Source organism: Myxine glutinosa, chromosome 2, assembly GCF_964187855.1.
Source record: "Myxine glutinosa chromosome 2, kmMyxGlut1.1, whole genome shotgun sequence".
Lineage (NCBI taxonomy): Eukaryota > Metazoa > Chordata > Myxini > Myxiniformes > Myxinidae > Myxine > Myxine glutinosa.
The window spans coordinates 215163867-215180765 of record NC_136262.1 but is presented as its reverse complement, the minus strand read 5'-3'; the positions used below and the strand labels follow the sequence as shown (position 1 = coordinate 215180765).

At 45.1% G+C, this 16899-nt stretch overlaps 2 protein-coding genes across 2 annotated transcripts in view; one reads left to right on the top strand and one right to left on the bottom strand.

The window, feature by feature from the left end:
• LOC137420859 (general transcription factor II-I repeat domain-containing protein 2-like) overlaps window positions 1-4823 on the bottom strand; it is a 79515-nt gene extending 74692 nt beyond the window's left edge. Inside the window, exon 1 of the mRNA XM_068106316.2 lies at window positions 2928-4823. Coding sequence (XP_067962417.2) covers window positions 3402-4385 — 984 coding nt within the window. The 5' untranslated portion in view covers window positions 4386-4823 and the 3' untranslated portion in view covers window positions 2928-3401. The remainder of the gene's footprint in view (window positions 1-2927) is intronic.
• The window catches only part of IGFBP7 (insulin like growth factor binding protein 7), a 73242-nt gene that overhangs the window by 54733 nt on the left and 1610 nt on the right, over window positions 1-16899 (top strand). Inside the window, exon 3 of the mRNA XM_078772695.1 lies at window positions 6846-6955. Coding sequence (XP_078628821.1) covers window positions 6846-6955 — 110 coding nt within the window. The remainder of the gene's footprint in view (window positions 1-6845; window positions 6956-16899) is intronic.

The following is a 16899-nucleotide window of genomic DNA, read 5'->3' as shown; positions in this document are numbered from 1 at the left end:
TACAAGGTATAACAATAATTTTATTTTTTTAAATCATACTTGAACAGCATAACGAAAATCCCCTCATACTTCCCACTATCCTTTTAATTATAATGTTGAAGAATCCCGATTGGAAGAGCTGAAAAAACAAAAATACAAAACAAGATCGTCAATTTCGAGCTTTACGCTACCCCTTAATAGAAAAGTGGCTGCCATTTATTGTTGCTGCCACAATTGAACTGGACATCAGGGCTGGATTTGTTCTACAGATGTATCCCAAGCACCCTGAAATGACAAACCAACTGTGTAGTGGGTGTTGCACGAAACTCATTTTCTAGGCCTCTCTTGAAAACTGGCTCCTGGACTATATAGTCTCAAGAACCTTGTCTCCAATCAATCGATCAATCATGGTCTCCACGATCGGTCACAACGTATGTTGGGTTAACCACATAGGCAAGCTCCTTAGGTGTTATATCCATGTGCCAAGCTCTTTCTCAACACTTTGTAGGACCAAGGTTTTCATCCATTGGCAATAGACTATACTCTCCTACTGTGGGATAGAAGCTCATACACTCAACCTCCTGCTTCACAATGTTGGAAAGTCCAAAACCTGAAAATCTCCCAACAGGAATCCCGGTTATCTAACCTGGTGGATTGTTTGGTGGTTTGTTTGCTTGCTTTTATATTTCCCCCTTTTCTTTCCTCTTCAGTCCTCTTGGCTTGCATGAGTCCATTCATCAATCCTCACATAGTACAACTCTGTATTTCCATCTGTCAGCCCCCACTCCATCCTGTTCTCACACCGATTGGAACTACCTCCAAAGTCCTCCATATATCAATCCAGTATAGATCTCTTTCCAAACCTTTAAACATGTTGTCATCACCACATGCTGGAAAATCCCCCTTCCCACTATCGACCTTGTTTGAAGAGACAGGGAGTGTGGTGGGTGCTCTGTGGTGTGGGTGAGCACGAAAGGAGTAAGCAAAGGTTCACTTGTGAGGGTATTGAAGGAAAAAGTTCCACCCTTATGAGTCAAGGTCTATACTCTGGAGCCACCCACAGGACAGGAATTGCTCGATGCCACAGTGGCAGCCTTTGTGATGTGAGCTAAAGTGTGTCATGCAGTCCCAAATCGAATCCAAATGTGCTGCGGTCTACAAGAGATTGTGTCTCCATGAGGTAACGTGACCTACGTATGGAAGGAAGTATATCCATGTGTGACTTTACCTGTCTTGCCAACATTTACCTGGATATCTGCAAATGGCACTTGCATGGTGCCATGAGCAAGTGTACAGTTTTTCGAAGATGTTGTGAAATTGAGATGGATCATGTTGCTCTAACATTGTCCCATTTCTTCCCAATGGCTGGTCAACACACTAACAGTGTAACAAGCTAATGTTGTCTTAGTTCATTTGATCTTGGCTGTGCCGAGTTAGCCATTTCCGACAATAATACGACATTGCTGCAGGTTTGTAGGCAAGTGTGCAGACCCCCCTCTCAAGCTGATGACTCCAGGTTGAAGAGCTCACTTTAACAGCAGTACAATTTAAAGGTGTACTCACTTTCCTTAAAAACAACTCAAACATTTTAAAGCAAAGTTTTTGGGTTTATGAAGTGATAAAGTTTTTGGATTTATAAAGTGAAAAAAATTTGGGTTTATAGAGTGAAATAGGTTTTGGTTTATGAAGTGATAAAATAAAGTTTTTGAGTTTATAAAGTGATAGTTTTTGAGTTTATAAAGCAATAAAGATTTTGGTTTTCTAAAGTGAAGAAGTTTTTGAGTCTATAAAGTGAAAACGTTTTTGGGTTTATGAAGAGATAAGGTTTTTGGGTTTATGAAGTGATAAAGATTTTGGGTTTATAAAGTGATAAAGATTTTGGTTTTCTAAAGTGAAGAAGTTTTTGAGTCTATAAAGTGAAAACGTTTTTGGGTTTATGAAGAGATAAGGTTTTTGGGTTTATGAAGTGATAAAGGTTTTGGGTTTATAAAGTGATAAAGATTTTGGTTTTCTAAAGTGAAGAAGTTTTTGAGTCTATAAAGTGAAAACGTTTTTGGGTTTATGAAGAGATAAGGTTTTTGGGTTTATGAAGTGATAAAGGTTTTGGGTTTATAAAGTGATAAAGTCTGGGTTTATAATGTGATAATGTTTTTGGGTTTATTAAGTGATAAAGTTTTTGGTTTTTTTTAAGTGATATCGTTTTTGCGTTAATAAAGTGATAGTCTTTCGGTTTACAATGTGATAATGTTTTTGGGTTTATAAAGTGATAAAGTCTTTGGGTTTATAATGTGATAATGTTTTTGGGTTCATGAAGTGAAAGGTTTTGGGTTTATAAAGTGATAAAGTCTGGGTTTATAATGTGATAATGTTTTTGGGTTTATAATGTGATAAAGTTTTTGGTTTTTTTTAAGTGATATCGTTTTTGCGTTAATAAAGTGATAGTCTTTCGGTTTACAATGTGATAATGTTTTTGGGTTTATAAAGTGATAAAGTCTTTGGGTTTATAATGTGATAATGTTTTTGGGTTCATGAAGTGAAAGGTTTTGGGTTTATAAGTGATAAAGTTTTTGGGTTTATGAAGTGATAAAGTTTTTGGGTTTATAAAGTGATGAAGTTGTTGGGTTTATAAAGTGATAAAGGTTTTGGGTTTATGAAGTGTTTTTGGGTTTGGGTTTTTTTCATTTTTGGGGTAATAAAGTTTTGTTGTATCCACAAGTTATCGAGTCATCAGATATGAACACAGTGAAATTACTCGCTTTCATTGAGTAAAAGCAAAGGAATGGGAAGAAGTGTGTACTGGATTTGCATTCCTCGTTAATGAAAGCAAATACTTCAATGTATCCTTTAAAACAGGGGTGGGGAACCTTTTTCCTGTCAAGGGCCATTTCGATTTTTACAACATCCTTCGAGGACCATGCTAAATTATTGAATACATATATCGGACTCACCTAATGCGATGGCTGGAACTGTTTCTCTTTGGCGAGGCGTTTGGTGTCAGGTGGTAGTGATGATGCTACTCGCAGCTGGTTTTGCAGGTTTGGGTCAGTCAGTCTTGAGCGAAACCGAGTCTTTGCAAGAGTCAGTTTTGAAAAGAACTGCTCACAGCTGTAGGTCGTCCCAAACAGTGATGCAAACTTCAGTGCATGTCTCCTCAGAATGGGAAAATCCTCAGCACGTACATACAGTTTGTAGAACTCGAGCAAAGGGAGGTTGTTGTACCGAGCTTTGAGCTCGTCATTGCTTTGCAGCTCAATGATTTCGTGTTGTAGGTTGTCAGGCACATCAGCTGGTTCCACATTAAACGGCGTGGCAAATATGTTCAGTTCCCTTTGTTTACTTTTCATGTCCTGGAACCTCTCTCCAAATGCCTGGAGGAGTTTTGCACACTCAGCAGCATATTCAGATGTCACAGCAGGCTTTTGTTATTGCAGAGTGGGAAAGTGGATCGTGTTTCCCCTTTCCAGTTGCACTTGCCACAGCTTTAGTTTAGCTTCAAATGATTTCACATGTGATTGCAGAGAGCTGAGAAGCTGGTTGGGACCTTGGAGCTTGACGTTCAGCTCTGACAGGTACTTGGTAATGTCCACCATGAAGCCCAAATCACACAGCCACTTGCTATCACTGAGTTCCATGACAGGTTTCCCCTTCATCTCCATGAACTGTTTCACTTCTTCTCTCAGTGAGTAAAACCGTGTGAGCATATTTCCGCGACTCAGCCACCGCACCTCACAGTGGTAAACCAGATCTCCGTACTCTGACTCTAGTTCACTCAGTAGCTCCTTGAACTGGCGGCTGTTCAGCCCTCTGCTTTTGATGACGTTTATGGTGGAAACGACAGTTGTCATCACATTGTTGAGCTTTAGGGACTGTGCACACAGATTCTCTTGGTGTATGATACAGTGGCATACAACTAACTCACTTGGATCGAGACTGAGACGACTCATTTTTTTTTTGAACAATGCAGTCAATCCCTTTTGCGCGCCAACCATGGCTGGGGCTCCATCCATGGCCAGGCCACTTAACTTGTCAAACTGCAGTTCGAATTTGTTCATAGCCAAAACAACTTGCTCAAACAAATCCTCACCTTTGGTGGTGCCATGCATGGCTTGCAAAGACAGCAACTCCTCCCTCGTATCAAACTCAGCTGTAATCCCCCGCACAAAAATGGCTAGTTGGGCGGTGTTTGTTATGTCCGTTGTCTCATCGCAGGCCAGAGAGAAAAACTGGAAATCTCTTGCGGTGTCCTTCAGTGTTTTCTCAATATCTTGTGCCATGTCAGTAATCCGATCTGAGACAGTTCTTCGAGACAAACAGACACTTTGGAACAATTTTACTTTGTCCAGTGCGAGCAGCTCCGCAGCGGCAACAAGGCACTCCTTCACAAATTCTCCTTCTGAATGCGGCATCAGCTTCTTAGCGATTAGCTCACTCACCACAAAACTAGCATGCGGTGTTGTCTCGGTCAGATTGTGGTCTTATGAAGACTGCTTGTTGAGCACCAAAACTCTGCCGAAGAACGTTAACTTTATCCAAGTGCATTTGTCCTTTCAACTCATCCAGTTTAGCATGTTTCGAGCTGTAATGACGCTCGAGGTTGGCCTTTTTTTTATCACCAAGGGCGCTTCCTGACAAACTAGGCATACTGGCTTGCCTTTTACTTCCACAAATAAATAACCGTTTGCCCATTTCTCTTGGAAAGCGTGACATTCCGCATCTACCTTTCTTTTCTTGTTAGTCGCCATGTTTGCATATACTGAATGAAATGATGACATGAGATCACGCGATCACTTGACTGTCCGGAAGGTCGCATATCGCAGTTACGACTATCCGGAACTCACTTGACTGTCCGGAAGGTCGCATATCGCAGTTATGATTAATCGCAAATTAGTTTTAATTTGATGGCAATTATTCTGTTAGCGCCAACATATTTTGCCAAAGTCAAATAAATGAATAAGTTCTCAAATGTGTCGTCCGAGGCAGCGTCTGCTCGCCACGTTCGGCATTCGTTGACTGTTACAACACATGAAAGCTCGCTCCTCTCTGATTGGTTGAATCGTTTTTGGCCATAACTTGGTTACCCTTTGTCCGATTAATTTAAAACCTTGAAAAGGAGAGATTACTGGAATTATAGATAGATGAATTGCCTCGCGGGCCGGATCAAACAGTCTCGTGGGCCGTATACGGCCCGGAGGCCGGAGGTTCCCCACCCCAGCTTTAAAAGGACGACGTCTGCCAAGTTCAAAGGCCTTTCTTCTTGACTTATTGTCTCCCAATCGAGTTTTGGGTTCAGCTTACCTTTGCCTGGGGTTTGAATTCTTTATTGAGCCGACTTGCAGAAGGGCAAGCTCACTTGAATGTGCATGGTAAGTTTTATCAACAGACAAGAGGACAGTCAGAAATAGTTTTGTGAGGGTTTATTGTCGAAGGTCTAGATGGCTTTTGTTCCCTTTTTTAATCGGGAAGACTAAACGGCGTCACCCTCATGGTGGCTTTTTTTATTTCAAAGCTATGTTCGCTTTGAAGATATCGTTGGTGGACTCGACTTGAGGCAGCAGATCAGTCAGCAACCAAAAATGTTTGCAGATAGGAAAGACCGATAGGGATGTTGAATCCAAGGTCTATGTGGTTTTGCATGTAGTCTTGGTTCGATTCCCGACCCGACGGTAAACTATCCCATTGGTGCTTCTTGGGCAGGACGTTGCATCGTCGGTGGGAGAGGGGGCAAGTTGGGGGGGGGAGAATAAATGCATAAAAGTTTACTTTGGCTTCAGATGCCCCCGAGTTTAATTTGAATTCCATCTCTCAAACCACAAGTTGCCATGACATAATGTCTGTCTGCATGTCGGAATGGCAAACCACCATAGCACTTTTAGCTGTTACACAACCACACATTGAGGATGCTGCATCGTAGTTTTATCACTTGTTTGTTTATTACTGACATGGTCACATGACATATGGTTGCCATGGCTTTGACATTTCCAAATAAAGATGGAACGGAAGGAGTCAAGGCTTAAAGCACTGTGGGGAGCAAATATCTTGCACAAGATCCACCAGAACAAGGATTTAACTGAACACAGAACACCACTTAAACAACCACAATAAATGAGTGGTTATACTTGTTGTTGGATATTCTGAAAGCACAGCAAAGCTGTTCCCAACATTCCTTCTAGAATTCCAAGGTCTCAGTTTCTGTGCTCCTCAAACATTCCTTTCAGAGTTTTGTTTTCCAATGATAATACAATTTAGACAAAACAACTCTTTCTTAAAGACAACATGTCTCCCCCTCTTAAAATCCTCCTCAAAGTTATGATTTTGTCTTTGCATGACTTTTAATATCGGATACCTTTGCCTACCTGTATTTACTCCTTGCAGGGTGGTGCAGAGGTAGCACACTTACCTTGGAGCTATGTTTGCGTTTGTTCCCGACCTGACTATAAATTTCTCCAAAATTCCTCGGATGGCCAATAAGCCGGGTGTCCCGTCTGCTTGCATTAGCTGGTGAATGTTTTAGATCGCACGGTGTTTTTGCGAAGAGTGGGTGAGTCATCGCCGGCACCCTCCACGAATTACTTAAGTCAAACGTCACACCTGTCCAGCCAGCTCGTGAAAGACTTGGGGCAAATCCTTTTGTCCTGATGCAGCCAATGAACCAAGGAGGCTAGACTTGTGTCTACAACGATTAACGAAGACGAAATGCTGAAACTTTTGAATAAATTCCATGTGGGATCTGGGATGGTGTTTGATGGTGACAATTAGGCTGTGCAGACATCACTACTTGTCCCTTTCTTTCAACTCCCTGTCTATCCCCTTCCACACCATTTGTTATTTTATTGTGAATCATCATGCTAATGTCTCCCTGTCCCCAGGCCCATCTTTTGTAACAAAACCACGGGAGGTGTGGAACATCACAGGTGGGCAGATATTCCTGACTTGTGAAGTCATTGGTATTCCGACACCATTGGTCACGTGGGTGAAGGTGAGTATGAATAGGAAAATGTGATCAAAGACTTATTTGTCAACCCTGCCTTGAAAATTCCCATTCATAGTTTAAAATGACAACAATGTGAAAAGGATGAAGCAATCATAGAAACAAGTTCCCCTATTCCCACGATGGATTACCGTACATGGACATAGTGCAATATACCATCCCTCTTGTACATTGGCCTCTGCACCATCCCTCTTGTACATTGGCCTCTGCACCATCCTTCTTGTACATTGGCCTCTGTACCATCCTTCTTGTACATTGGCCTCTGTACCATCCTTCTTGTACATTGGCCTCTGTACCATCCTTCTTGTACATTGGCCTCTGTACCATCCCTCTTGTACATTGGCCTCTGCACCATCCCTCTTGTACATTGGCCTCTGCACCATCCCTCTTGTACATTGGCCTCTCTACCATCCCTCTTGTACATTGGCCTCTGTACCATCCCTCTTGTACATTGGCCTCTGTACCATCCTCCTTGTACATTGGCCTCTGTACCATCCTTCTTGTACATTGGCACCTATACCATCCCTCTTGCATCAGCCTCTGTACCATCCTTCTTGTACATTGGCCTCTGCACCATCCCTCTTGTACATTGGCCTCTGTACCATCCATCTTGTACATTGGCCTCTGCACCATCCCTCTTGTACATTGGCCTCTGCACCATCCCTCTTGTACATTGGCCTCTGTACCATCCCTCTTGTACATTGGCCTCTGTACCATCCCTCTTGTACATTGGCCTCTGTACCATCCCTCTTGCACATTGGCCTCTGTACCATCCCTCTTGTACATTGGCCTCTCTACCATCCCTCTTGTACATTGGCCTCTCTACCATCCCTCTTGTACATTGGCCTCTGTACCATCCCTCTTGTACATTGGCCTCTCTACCATCCCTCTTGTACATTGGCCTCTGTACCATCCCTCTTGTACATTGGCCTCTGTACCATCCCTCTTGTACATTGGCCTCTGTACCATCCCTCTTGTACATTGGCCTCTGTACCATCCCTCTTGTACATTGGCCTCTGTACCATCGTTCTTGTACATTGGCCTCTGTACCATCGTTCTTGTACATTGGCCTCTCTACCATCCCTCTTGTACATTGGCCTCTGCACCATCCCTCTTGTACATTGGCCTCTGTACCATCGTTCTTGTACATTGGCCTCTGCACCATCCCTCTTGTACATTGGCCTCTGTACCATCCCTCTTGTACATTGGCCTCTGTACCATCCCTCTTGTACATTGGCCTCTGCACCATCCCTCTTGTACATTGGCCTCTCTACCATCCCTCTTGTACATTGGCCTCTGCACCATCCCTCTTGTACATTGGCCTCTGTACCATCGTTCTTGTACATTGGCCTCTGCACCATCCCTCTTGTACATTGGCCTCTGTAACATCCCTCTTGTACATTGGCCTCTCTACCATCCCTCTTGTACATTGGCCTCTCTACCATCCCTCTTGTACATTGGCCTCTGTACCATCCCTCTTGTACATTGGCCTCTGTACCATCCCTCTTGTATTGGCCTCTGTACCATCCCTCTTGTACATTGGCCTCTCTACCATCCCTCTTGTACATTGGCCTCTCTACCATCCCTCTTGTACATTGGCCTCTGTACCATCCCTCTTGCACATTGGCCTCTGTACCATCCCTCTTGTACATTGGCCTCTGTACCATCCCTCTTGTACATTGGCCTCTCTACCATCCCTCTTGTACATTGGCCTCTCTACCATCCCTCTTGCACATTGGCCTCTCTACCATCCCTCTTGTACATTGGCCTCTGTACCATCCCTCTTGTACATTGGCCTCTGTACCATCCCTCTTGTACATTGGCCTCTCTACCATCCCTCTTGCACATTGGCCTCTCTACCATCCCTCTTGTACATTGGCCTCTGTACCATCCCTCTTGTACATTGGCCTCTCTACCATCCCTCTTGCACATTGGCCTCTCTACCATCCCTCTTGTACATTGGCCTCTGTACCATCCCTCTTGTACATTGGCCTCTGTACCATCCCTCTTGTACATTGGCCTCTCTACCATCCCTCTTGTACATTGGCCTCTGTACCATCCCTCTTGTACATTGGCCTCTGTACCATCCCTCTTGTACATTGGCCTCTCTACCATCCCTCTTGCACATTGGCCTCTGTACCATCCCTCTTGTACATTGGCCTCTCTACCATCCCTCTTGTACATTGGCCTCTCTACCATCCCTCTTGCACATTGGCCTCTCTACCATCCCTCTTGTACATTGGCCTCTGTACCATCCCTCTTGTACATTGGCCTCTCTACCATCCCTCTTGCACATTGGCCTCTGTACCATCCCTCTTGTACATTGGCCTCTGTACCATCCCTCTTGTACATTGGCCTCTCTACCATCCCTCTTGTACATTGGCCTCTCTACCATCCCTCTTGCACATTGGCCTCTCTACCATCCCTCTTGTACATTGGCCTCTGTACCATCCCTCTTGTACATTGGCCTCTCTACCATCCCTCTTGCACATTGGCCTCTCTACCATCCCTCTTGTACATTGGCCTCTGTACCATCCCTCTTGTACATTGGCCTCTCTACCATCCCTCTTGCACATTGGCCTCTCTACCATCCCTCTTGTACATTGGCCTCTGTACCATCCCTCTTGTACATTGGCCTCTGTCAAGCACTGGAAACTCTTGAGCCATGTTTTCCATGTAGGAGATGGGAATGGAACCAAATTCCCCTTCCCATAGGATTTGTGTTTGATCACGTGATTTTAGAGGCACTTTTTTTGGCTGGGTCATGAGAAGCACTTTTTTGCTGAGATGTGAACTTTGTGACATTTCACAGCCAATCAAAACCCACAAAGGCAAGACGTCGCTCATTCCTGGAAAATTGTTACTAAATTCCTTCCCTTGCAGTTTCATGGTTCATTCTCGCATTGCCTGGCCTTCAGTACCATACCTTGAAAGCAAGACTACTTCTCCATTATAGCTCACTTGCGCTGGCAGGTTAGTTAGCCTAGAGATACATGCGTCGTCTGGGTTTGAATCCTGACCCAGCTATAAACTGTCGTCTCGGTGTTTCACAGATAGAGCGAGGTATCGGTGTCAACCATCTATCGGATGAACGTTAAACTTCCATCACGCACAGAAAAGAAGGTAGCTCAGTTGGTAGTTGTGCTTGCCTCTGTCATTTTGTATTTGGGCCACAGTGAAGACAAATCTGACAAAAGTCCTACATCCTGCACCACTATCCCCTACATGTGATAGTATGCTCGTTCATCAATGTACCATACCATACTTTATGCAGCTTGTCGATGAGACTGAAGCAGTCTATACTGGCAATGGTGATGCTGAATCAGTTTCTGTTGCTTTTTACTTGCAAAATCGAAGGTTTTTCAACTATGTTGGTCGGTCGACTTTGTTATTCTGTCTGTCTGTCACTCGCCTACATGTCACAATTCTAAACCCTACAGGTCACAATTCAAACCGATCGTCATGAAACTTTACTAAGTTGTACAGGTTATCACAACCGAGAAGCCTCTTGATTTTGAGGTCAATGGTCATCTTGAGGTCAATTTTATAAAATCTTCAATTTTCATCCTATTAAATTGAAAATTAAACAGCAATTGCATAATGCATCACTGAATTGGAAAACCCACTATTTTTGAGGTCAAAAGGTCAAAGGTCAACTCAAGGTCAAACTTCTAAAATCATCAATTTTCATCAGATTCACCCGAGTGATGATTAAGATCGTCAATCTTAATAAAATGGTCGCGGAGGAGCTGCCACACAGAATGGATCAGGACACAATAGAACAAGAGGAACAGTAGTGAGAGAGAAGGGGAACACCAACAGCAGGGTTGAAGGCCAAAATAGAGGGAGAATTAGACAAAATATTTTTTTGTTGTATACTGAATCGAGGCTCGTGAAAGAGCTAACATTTACTTCACAAACAAATCAACCAGACAAACAAAATATATAAAAAGAGGGAGCGGAAGACAAGATGGGGAGAGAAGGGGAAGCACACAAACACAACATTTGAGAGCAGGGAGATGTGTGGAAGGGAGAGGGCTTGGGGGGAGGAGGCGTGGGAAGGGGGGGGGGGGGGAGGGAGAAGTATAAAACACAAGGACACCAAGGACTTCCAGGACAGAAGTTGGTATTTCAAAAAAGTGTAATTGGGGTGAAATTAGCGGGGGTAGAAAAGATCAAGGTTTTGGATGGGGGAAGATAAGAGATGGTGGTGAACAGCTGTTTTAAACACATGGAGGGTGGAGTGGGATTGAAGAGAGTGAGGGAGTTTGTTCCAGAGGCGGGAGAAAAGAGGAATGAAGGAGTGAAGGTGAGCAGAGAGTCTTGATTTTGGCAGTTTAACCATGAGAGATTTCCTTCCGCAGGCAGATCTTGTGCGACCTGTAGGAATATTTGCGGGACAGAGCCCAGGGAGAGCTGGGGGGGGGGGCAAGGCCAGAGAGGAGTCGGTAGAAGACGGAAAGACCACCAACCTGCCTGCGGTGAGTGAGTGAGAGGCCCTTGGAGTTAGCTTCATCGCGGGAGATTCCAATGATTCTGAATGCTTTGGTTTCAACAGCGTGAAGACGAGCTAGGTGTGAGGCAGGAGCACCAGCCCAGAGGGGAGAGCAGTATTCCATTGAGCTGCGGATGAAAGCCTTGTATGTGGTGAGGAGCTCAGGTGTGCCAAGGAAGGACTTCGCACGACGGAGGATGCCCAGTCGGCGACTGGCTTTGGAGGCCAGATTTGAAATGTGGTTTTCCCAGGAAAGATCATGGCAGATAGTGAGACCCAAAAGCTTGAGTGACAGAACTTCTTGGAGAGGATTATTCAGAAAGTGGATGGGAGGGTTGTCCAGTCGGTCTTTTCGGAGAGACATCGTAAGAGTGTGAGATTTGTCAGGATTGAAAGACATGTTCCACTTGTTTGCCCAGTCTGTGATTTTGTCCAGGTCTGCAGAGAGTGAGGAGGCTGCAGACTGCCGATCTGAGGGATGAAGAATGGAGCGACAGAGAGTAGAGTCATCAGCAAAGAGATACAGAGGATTTTCAAGAGAGTCAGAGAGATCATTGATGAAGACCAGAAAAAGCACAGGGCCCAGAACACTGCCTTGTGGAACTCCAGCCTGAACAGGAAGAGGAGATGAGAGAAACCCATTCAGGGCCACACGTTGACTACGACTAGAGAGGAAGTCCGCCAGCCATGCGTGGAGATTTCCATGGATACCAAAAGAGGAGAGTTTGGTGAGCAGAGCGGGGTGCCAGACCGCATCGAAGGCACGTGATATGTCAAGGGAGACTGCTCTAATTTCATGTTTGGCATTGAGGACCTCCATCCATTGTTGAGAAAGCAGAAGCAGCATGTCCAGAGTAGAGTGTCCAGGTCTGAAACCAAATTGATGATCAGAGATCAAGCCATTGGAGAAGAGGAAAGATTTCATATCTGAAGCAATGATGGATTCCATGACTTTGCTGATAATTGGGAGAAGGCTGATTGGTCTTTAGTTGCTGGGATCTGTTTTTGCACCTTTTTGTGCAAAGCGGTGATGTTGGCAGATTTCCAAGCAGATGGAAGATGACCTTGAGCAAAAGAGAGGGTGAAGAGAACAGAGAGAGGGAGTGAAAGAGCGGAAGAACAGGATTTTAGGACCCGTGGGCTGATGCCGTCAGGTCCAGTTGCAGAATCCGAGTCGAGGGTTGACAGAAACTTTTCCACCTTGTCAGGAGGAAAGGACACAGAGTCCAGGAGAAGCTGGGTACGACTGGGTACAGAGAGGGATGGGTTTGGGACACAAGATTTAGAGGCAAACACAGAGTTGAGGCATTCAGCTTTTTCACGTGCTGAGTCAGCCGTGTGGCCATTTGAGGTGAGGGAGGGGATGGAGGGGGAACAAACACCAGAAACAGATTTGACCAGACGCCACCAGGATTTGGAAGAGGGAGACAGATAAGAGAGTTCGGTCTTGAGAATGAAGAGATATTGTTTCCTGGCTCTCCTGAGGGTGGACACACACTTGTTTCGGGCTTTGTGAAAGGAAATGAGATTTCCTTCCGTTGGATTTGCTTTCCAGGAGACGAAAGCAAGTTGTTTCTGGGCAATAGCCTCACCACAAGATTCCGTGTACCATGGACGGGAGGAAGGGTATGACAACTGAAGACGAGATGGGATAAATCTGTGCATGAGAGAGAGCAATTTACTTTGGAAGAATTCCCAGGATGAGTTGATGTCAGAGGCGGTAGAGATGGGAGACCAGTCCAGAGGATTGATGGCTGCTTGAAGACCGTGCCAGTTGGCCTGAGTGAAATGCCAGACACGTCGACGCTGAGGAGGCTCTCTGAGAATGGTCAGAGAGATGTCCACTTTATCAAGCACATGATCAGAAGAGCCGATTGGAGCAGAAGAAGAGCAGCAGACATTTTCAGGGAAGTTAGTCATAACCAAGTCCAGAAGAGAAGATGCTCCATTGACTGAAATTCGGGTCGGGAAATTGACAGATTGTGTCAGTCCCAGTGAGTCACAGAAGTCCTTTGATGAAGAGCCATGGCTGGTGAGAGAGGTACCCACACCCAGCCAACTGGCATGGTGACAGTTGAAATCACCACATATGAGGAAGAGAGAGTTGGGATGGGTAGATAGAAGTTGGTCCATATTCTCAGACAGCGAGATGTAGATGGAGTCATCACTGTTTGGTGGACGGTACAACACACATATGAACAAAAGGTGGGAGCGAAGGGGAAGCCGTAGCCAAAGGTATTCCTGGGGGTGAGGTGGAGAGAGGGCAGTGCAGGGCGAGTGAGGAAGAGAGTTTTTTTATAAAGATAGCAACCCCACCTCCAGGACGAGGCTCAGGTCTATCATACCGGAGGAGGGAGTAACCTGGGAGAGATACCAAGGAATCAGAGACATCATGATGGAGGAAAGTTTCTGTTAAGCAGATCACGTCTGGTTTGTCAGAAGCAACCTGTATGGAGAGATCAGACAAGTTTGAGCGAAGGCCCCGGATGTTTGAGGTCCATACTGTTAAGGAAGAGGAAGGGGGAGCATCGGATACAGAACAGGGGGGGGGGGAGCGGTAGGGTAAGATGTGGAAGAGGAGGAAGAGATATGGAGAGCTGTTGAAGGTGTGTCAGAGATTACAGAATAGCTTGGAGAAAAAAAAAAAAAGATCACGGGATCACGGTTTTTTTGGAGAAAGGGAAGAATGGGGCGGACAAAAGCTTTGATGGTGATTGGGAGAGGCGCAGTGAGGTGTTATTTGACGAGGGGGAAGAGCGAGGCAGAAGGTTGAGGGAGATGAAGGTGAAAGTTGGAAGGGGGAAGAAGCGGGTAGGACGCTTTGAGGAGGAGGGGTGAGAGGGGAGTCTAGGAGGGGATGAGCGAGGGAGAGTCTCGGAGGGGAGGGGTGTGGGGGGAGATTTGAAAGGAATGGGTGATTGGGAAGATTTGGAGGGGAGGGGCAAGGGGGAAGATTTGAAAGAGATGGGTGATGGGTATGATTTGGAGGGGAGGGGCAAGGGGGTAGATTTAGAGGGGAGGGGTGATGGGGAAGTTTTGGAGGGGAGGGGTGATGGGGAAGTTTTGGAGGGAAGGGGTGATGGGGAAGATTTGGAGGGGAGGGGCAAGGGGGAAGATTTGAAAGGGATGGGTGATGGGGAAGATTTGGAGGGGAGGGGCAAGGGGGAAAATTTGAAAGAGATGGGTGATGGGGAAGATTTGGAGGGGAGGGGCAAAGGGGTAGATTTGGAGGGGAGGGGTGATGGGGAAGTTTTGAAGGGGAGGGGTGATGGGGAAGATTTGGAGTGAAGGGGTGATGGGGAAGATTTGGAGGGGAGGGGTGACATTGGATTTTGAAAAGTGTACGATTAATGGGAAACGAACATTTATTGCAAAATGAGTTTCTTGAGACATTCGAGTCAAAAATACGTTTGAGGATGCTGAAGGATGGGTGGAGTGCTGGAGAGTTTAGGGAATGAATGAAAGATGCACTATAAGAGATGGAATTTTTTTTTGGAATGAATAGATTTGGTGAGCAAGTCGAAAGCATCCTTTTATAGAAGAAGAAGAAAAAGGTGTTATAGAATATGACAGAATACAGGTCTTCAGGGGACAGATGACATTTTTTAACAACGTGATCACGTGATCACAAACAACGTGGTCGAAGAACGAACGAACAAATAAGAACGAATAAACGAATAAGAACAGAAGGAAATTTTTTTTTTTTTTTTTTTTTTTTTGAGGAGATTTTAAAACAAGGAAGTATGGGGTGAAAAGACTGGGAAAATCAGAGACCAGAAAGTAATTGCAGCGCGATCGAAGAACCGCCGAGACAAAAACAAAGCCTCAAGCCAAGGTCGGACACGGTAGCCTAGTACTACACTTAGGCCTCAGAATACGCGATACGAAAGACCGACGATTCTGTACACAGGTATGAAAAACCAACACCAAGAATACTATTAAAGACACACCAATAGTTACATACACCGAGAGAAAGATACAGTTTCGACAAAACCACAATTGTGAAAAGTTACTTAACTTCGAAAGCGAGCGCGCATGGACAGCTTTGAAGAGACGAGACCTCCAATCTTGCGCATCGTGCAAGATATCCTAAATGGACGGTGGAGTTGGAATGGAGTTCCCACCTATAGGAAATAATGGATGTGGGGACAATGCAAAGGGTGGACAAAATGGATACAGAGGGAAAACTGGAAATTTGGGAGGAGGGATTGCAGTGGTGGGGTTAATGAGGGTAGAGCAGTGGTGTTTGTTTGGATGCAGCCTGTGGCTGCTTGGCTTCATCAATTGCCTCGGGGAGTGGCTGTACCACAAATGCAGTGCCCCCCATTACCAATCATCTGGTACTCATTTTTCCGACTGAGAAAGGGTGGCCGGCTCAGTCAACCCAACTGATGTTAATGCAACGGCATGACACGGGCTCAAACTCAGGACCCCAATATCTCAAGCCAGCCACCTGAACCGTTAAGCCAACACCAGGCTTGAGGTCAGCAGTTATTCTGGATTTTGCGAGTTTTACCAGAAGGGGTTTGATGGTGGACCATGTGCACCCTGCAGAAACCTGAGGGGGACAAAGCAAGGAAAGAGAAGAGGGTGCAAAAGCAGGAGGCTGTAGAAGACAGAGAGACCACAATCTTCCCAGTAATCAGTCAGGACAGGACTCACGTACTCATCACAATTAAATGAAACTGTGGAATCTTTAACTTCCGACCGGTGCTGGTAGACAGGCCCTCTAGCTTAGTGTCCTTCTGATGGATGGTGCACAAACTCATGGTGCACAAACGCGGTGGAGCGCATACCTCCGCTAGGCTGAACAGTGTACGTTTTGTATCCCACTGATAGGCCGCATCTGGATCCGGACCTGAACCAAAATCAAATCGCCTTGTTCTTGTCACCTAACGAACTCATCCACCTAGTTTTGTCATAACTCATCCACAACCTTTTGAAATATCATGCTATATACTATTTTGGCCGCATCCCTCAATGGTGAAGAATCACTTTTAAAATTCTAGGATCTGGATCTGCACCAAAATCAAATCAATCCCCCCTCATATCACAACCAACCAATCAACCAAGTTTCATCCAAATCCATCCATAACGTTTCAAGATATCTTGCTCACAAACAGACAAACAGGGGTTGTTCCCAGGTAAATGAATCCTGCCACACAGAAGCTCTGTCCACCTTCAGTGGCAGATGTAATAAAGTTAAAGATAAACTCTCTGGACATTAGTCTGGATGGTGCTTTGATACTGATGTACTCATAACCACAATTCTACAAAAAGCCAAAGTACTTGGTACTTTCCCTGCAATGATTCTCTGAAATCCTTTTGCTTGTGGGTCTGCTTTGGAAATGCTATCAATATTTCCATTTGACTATTTAAAACCATCTGTCCTGAGGCCTGGCTTCAATTTTTGTGGTAAACAGGCCTGGCAGACTTT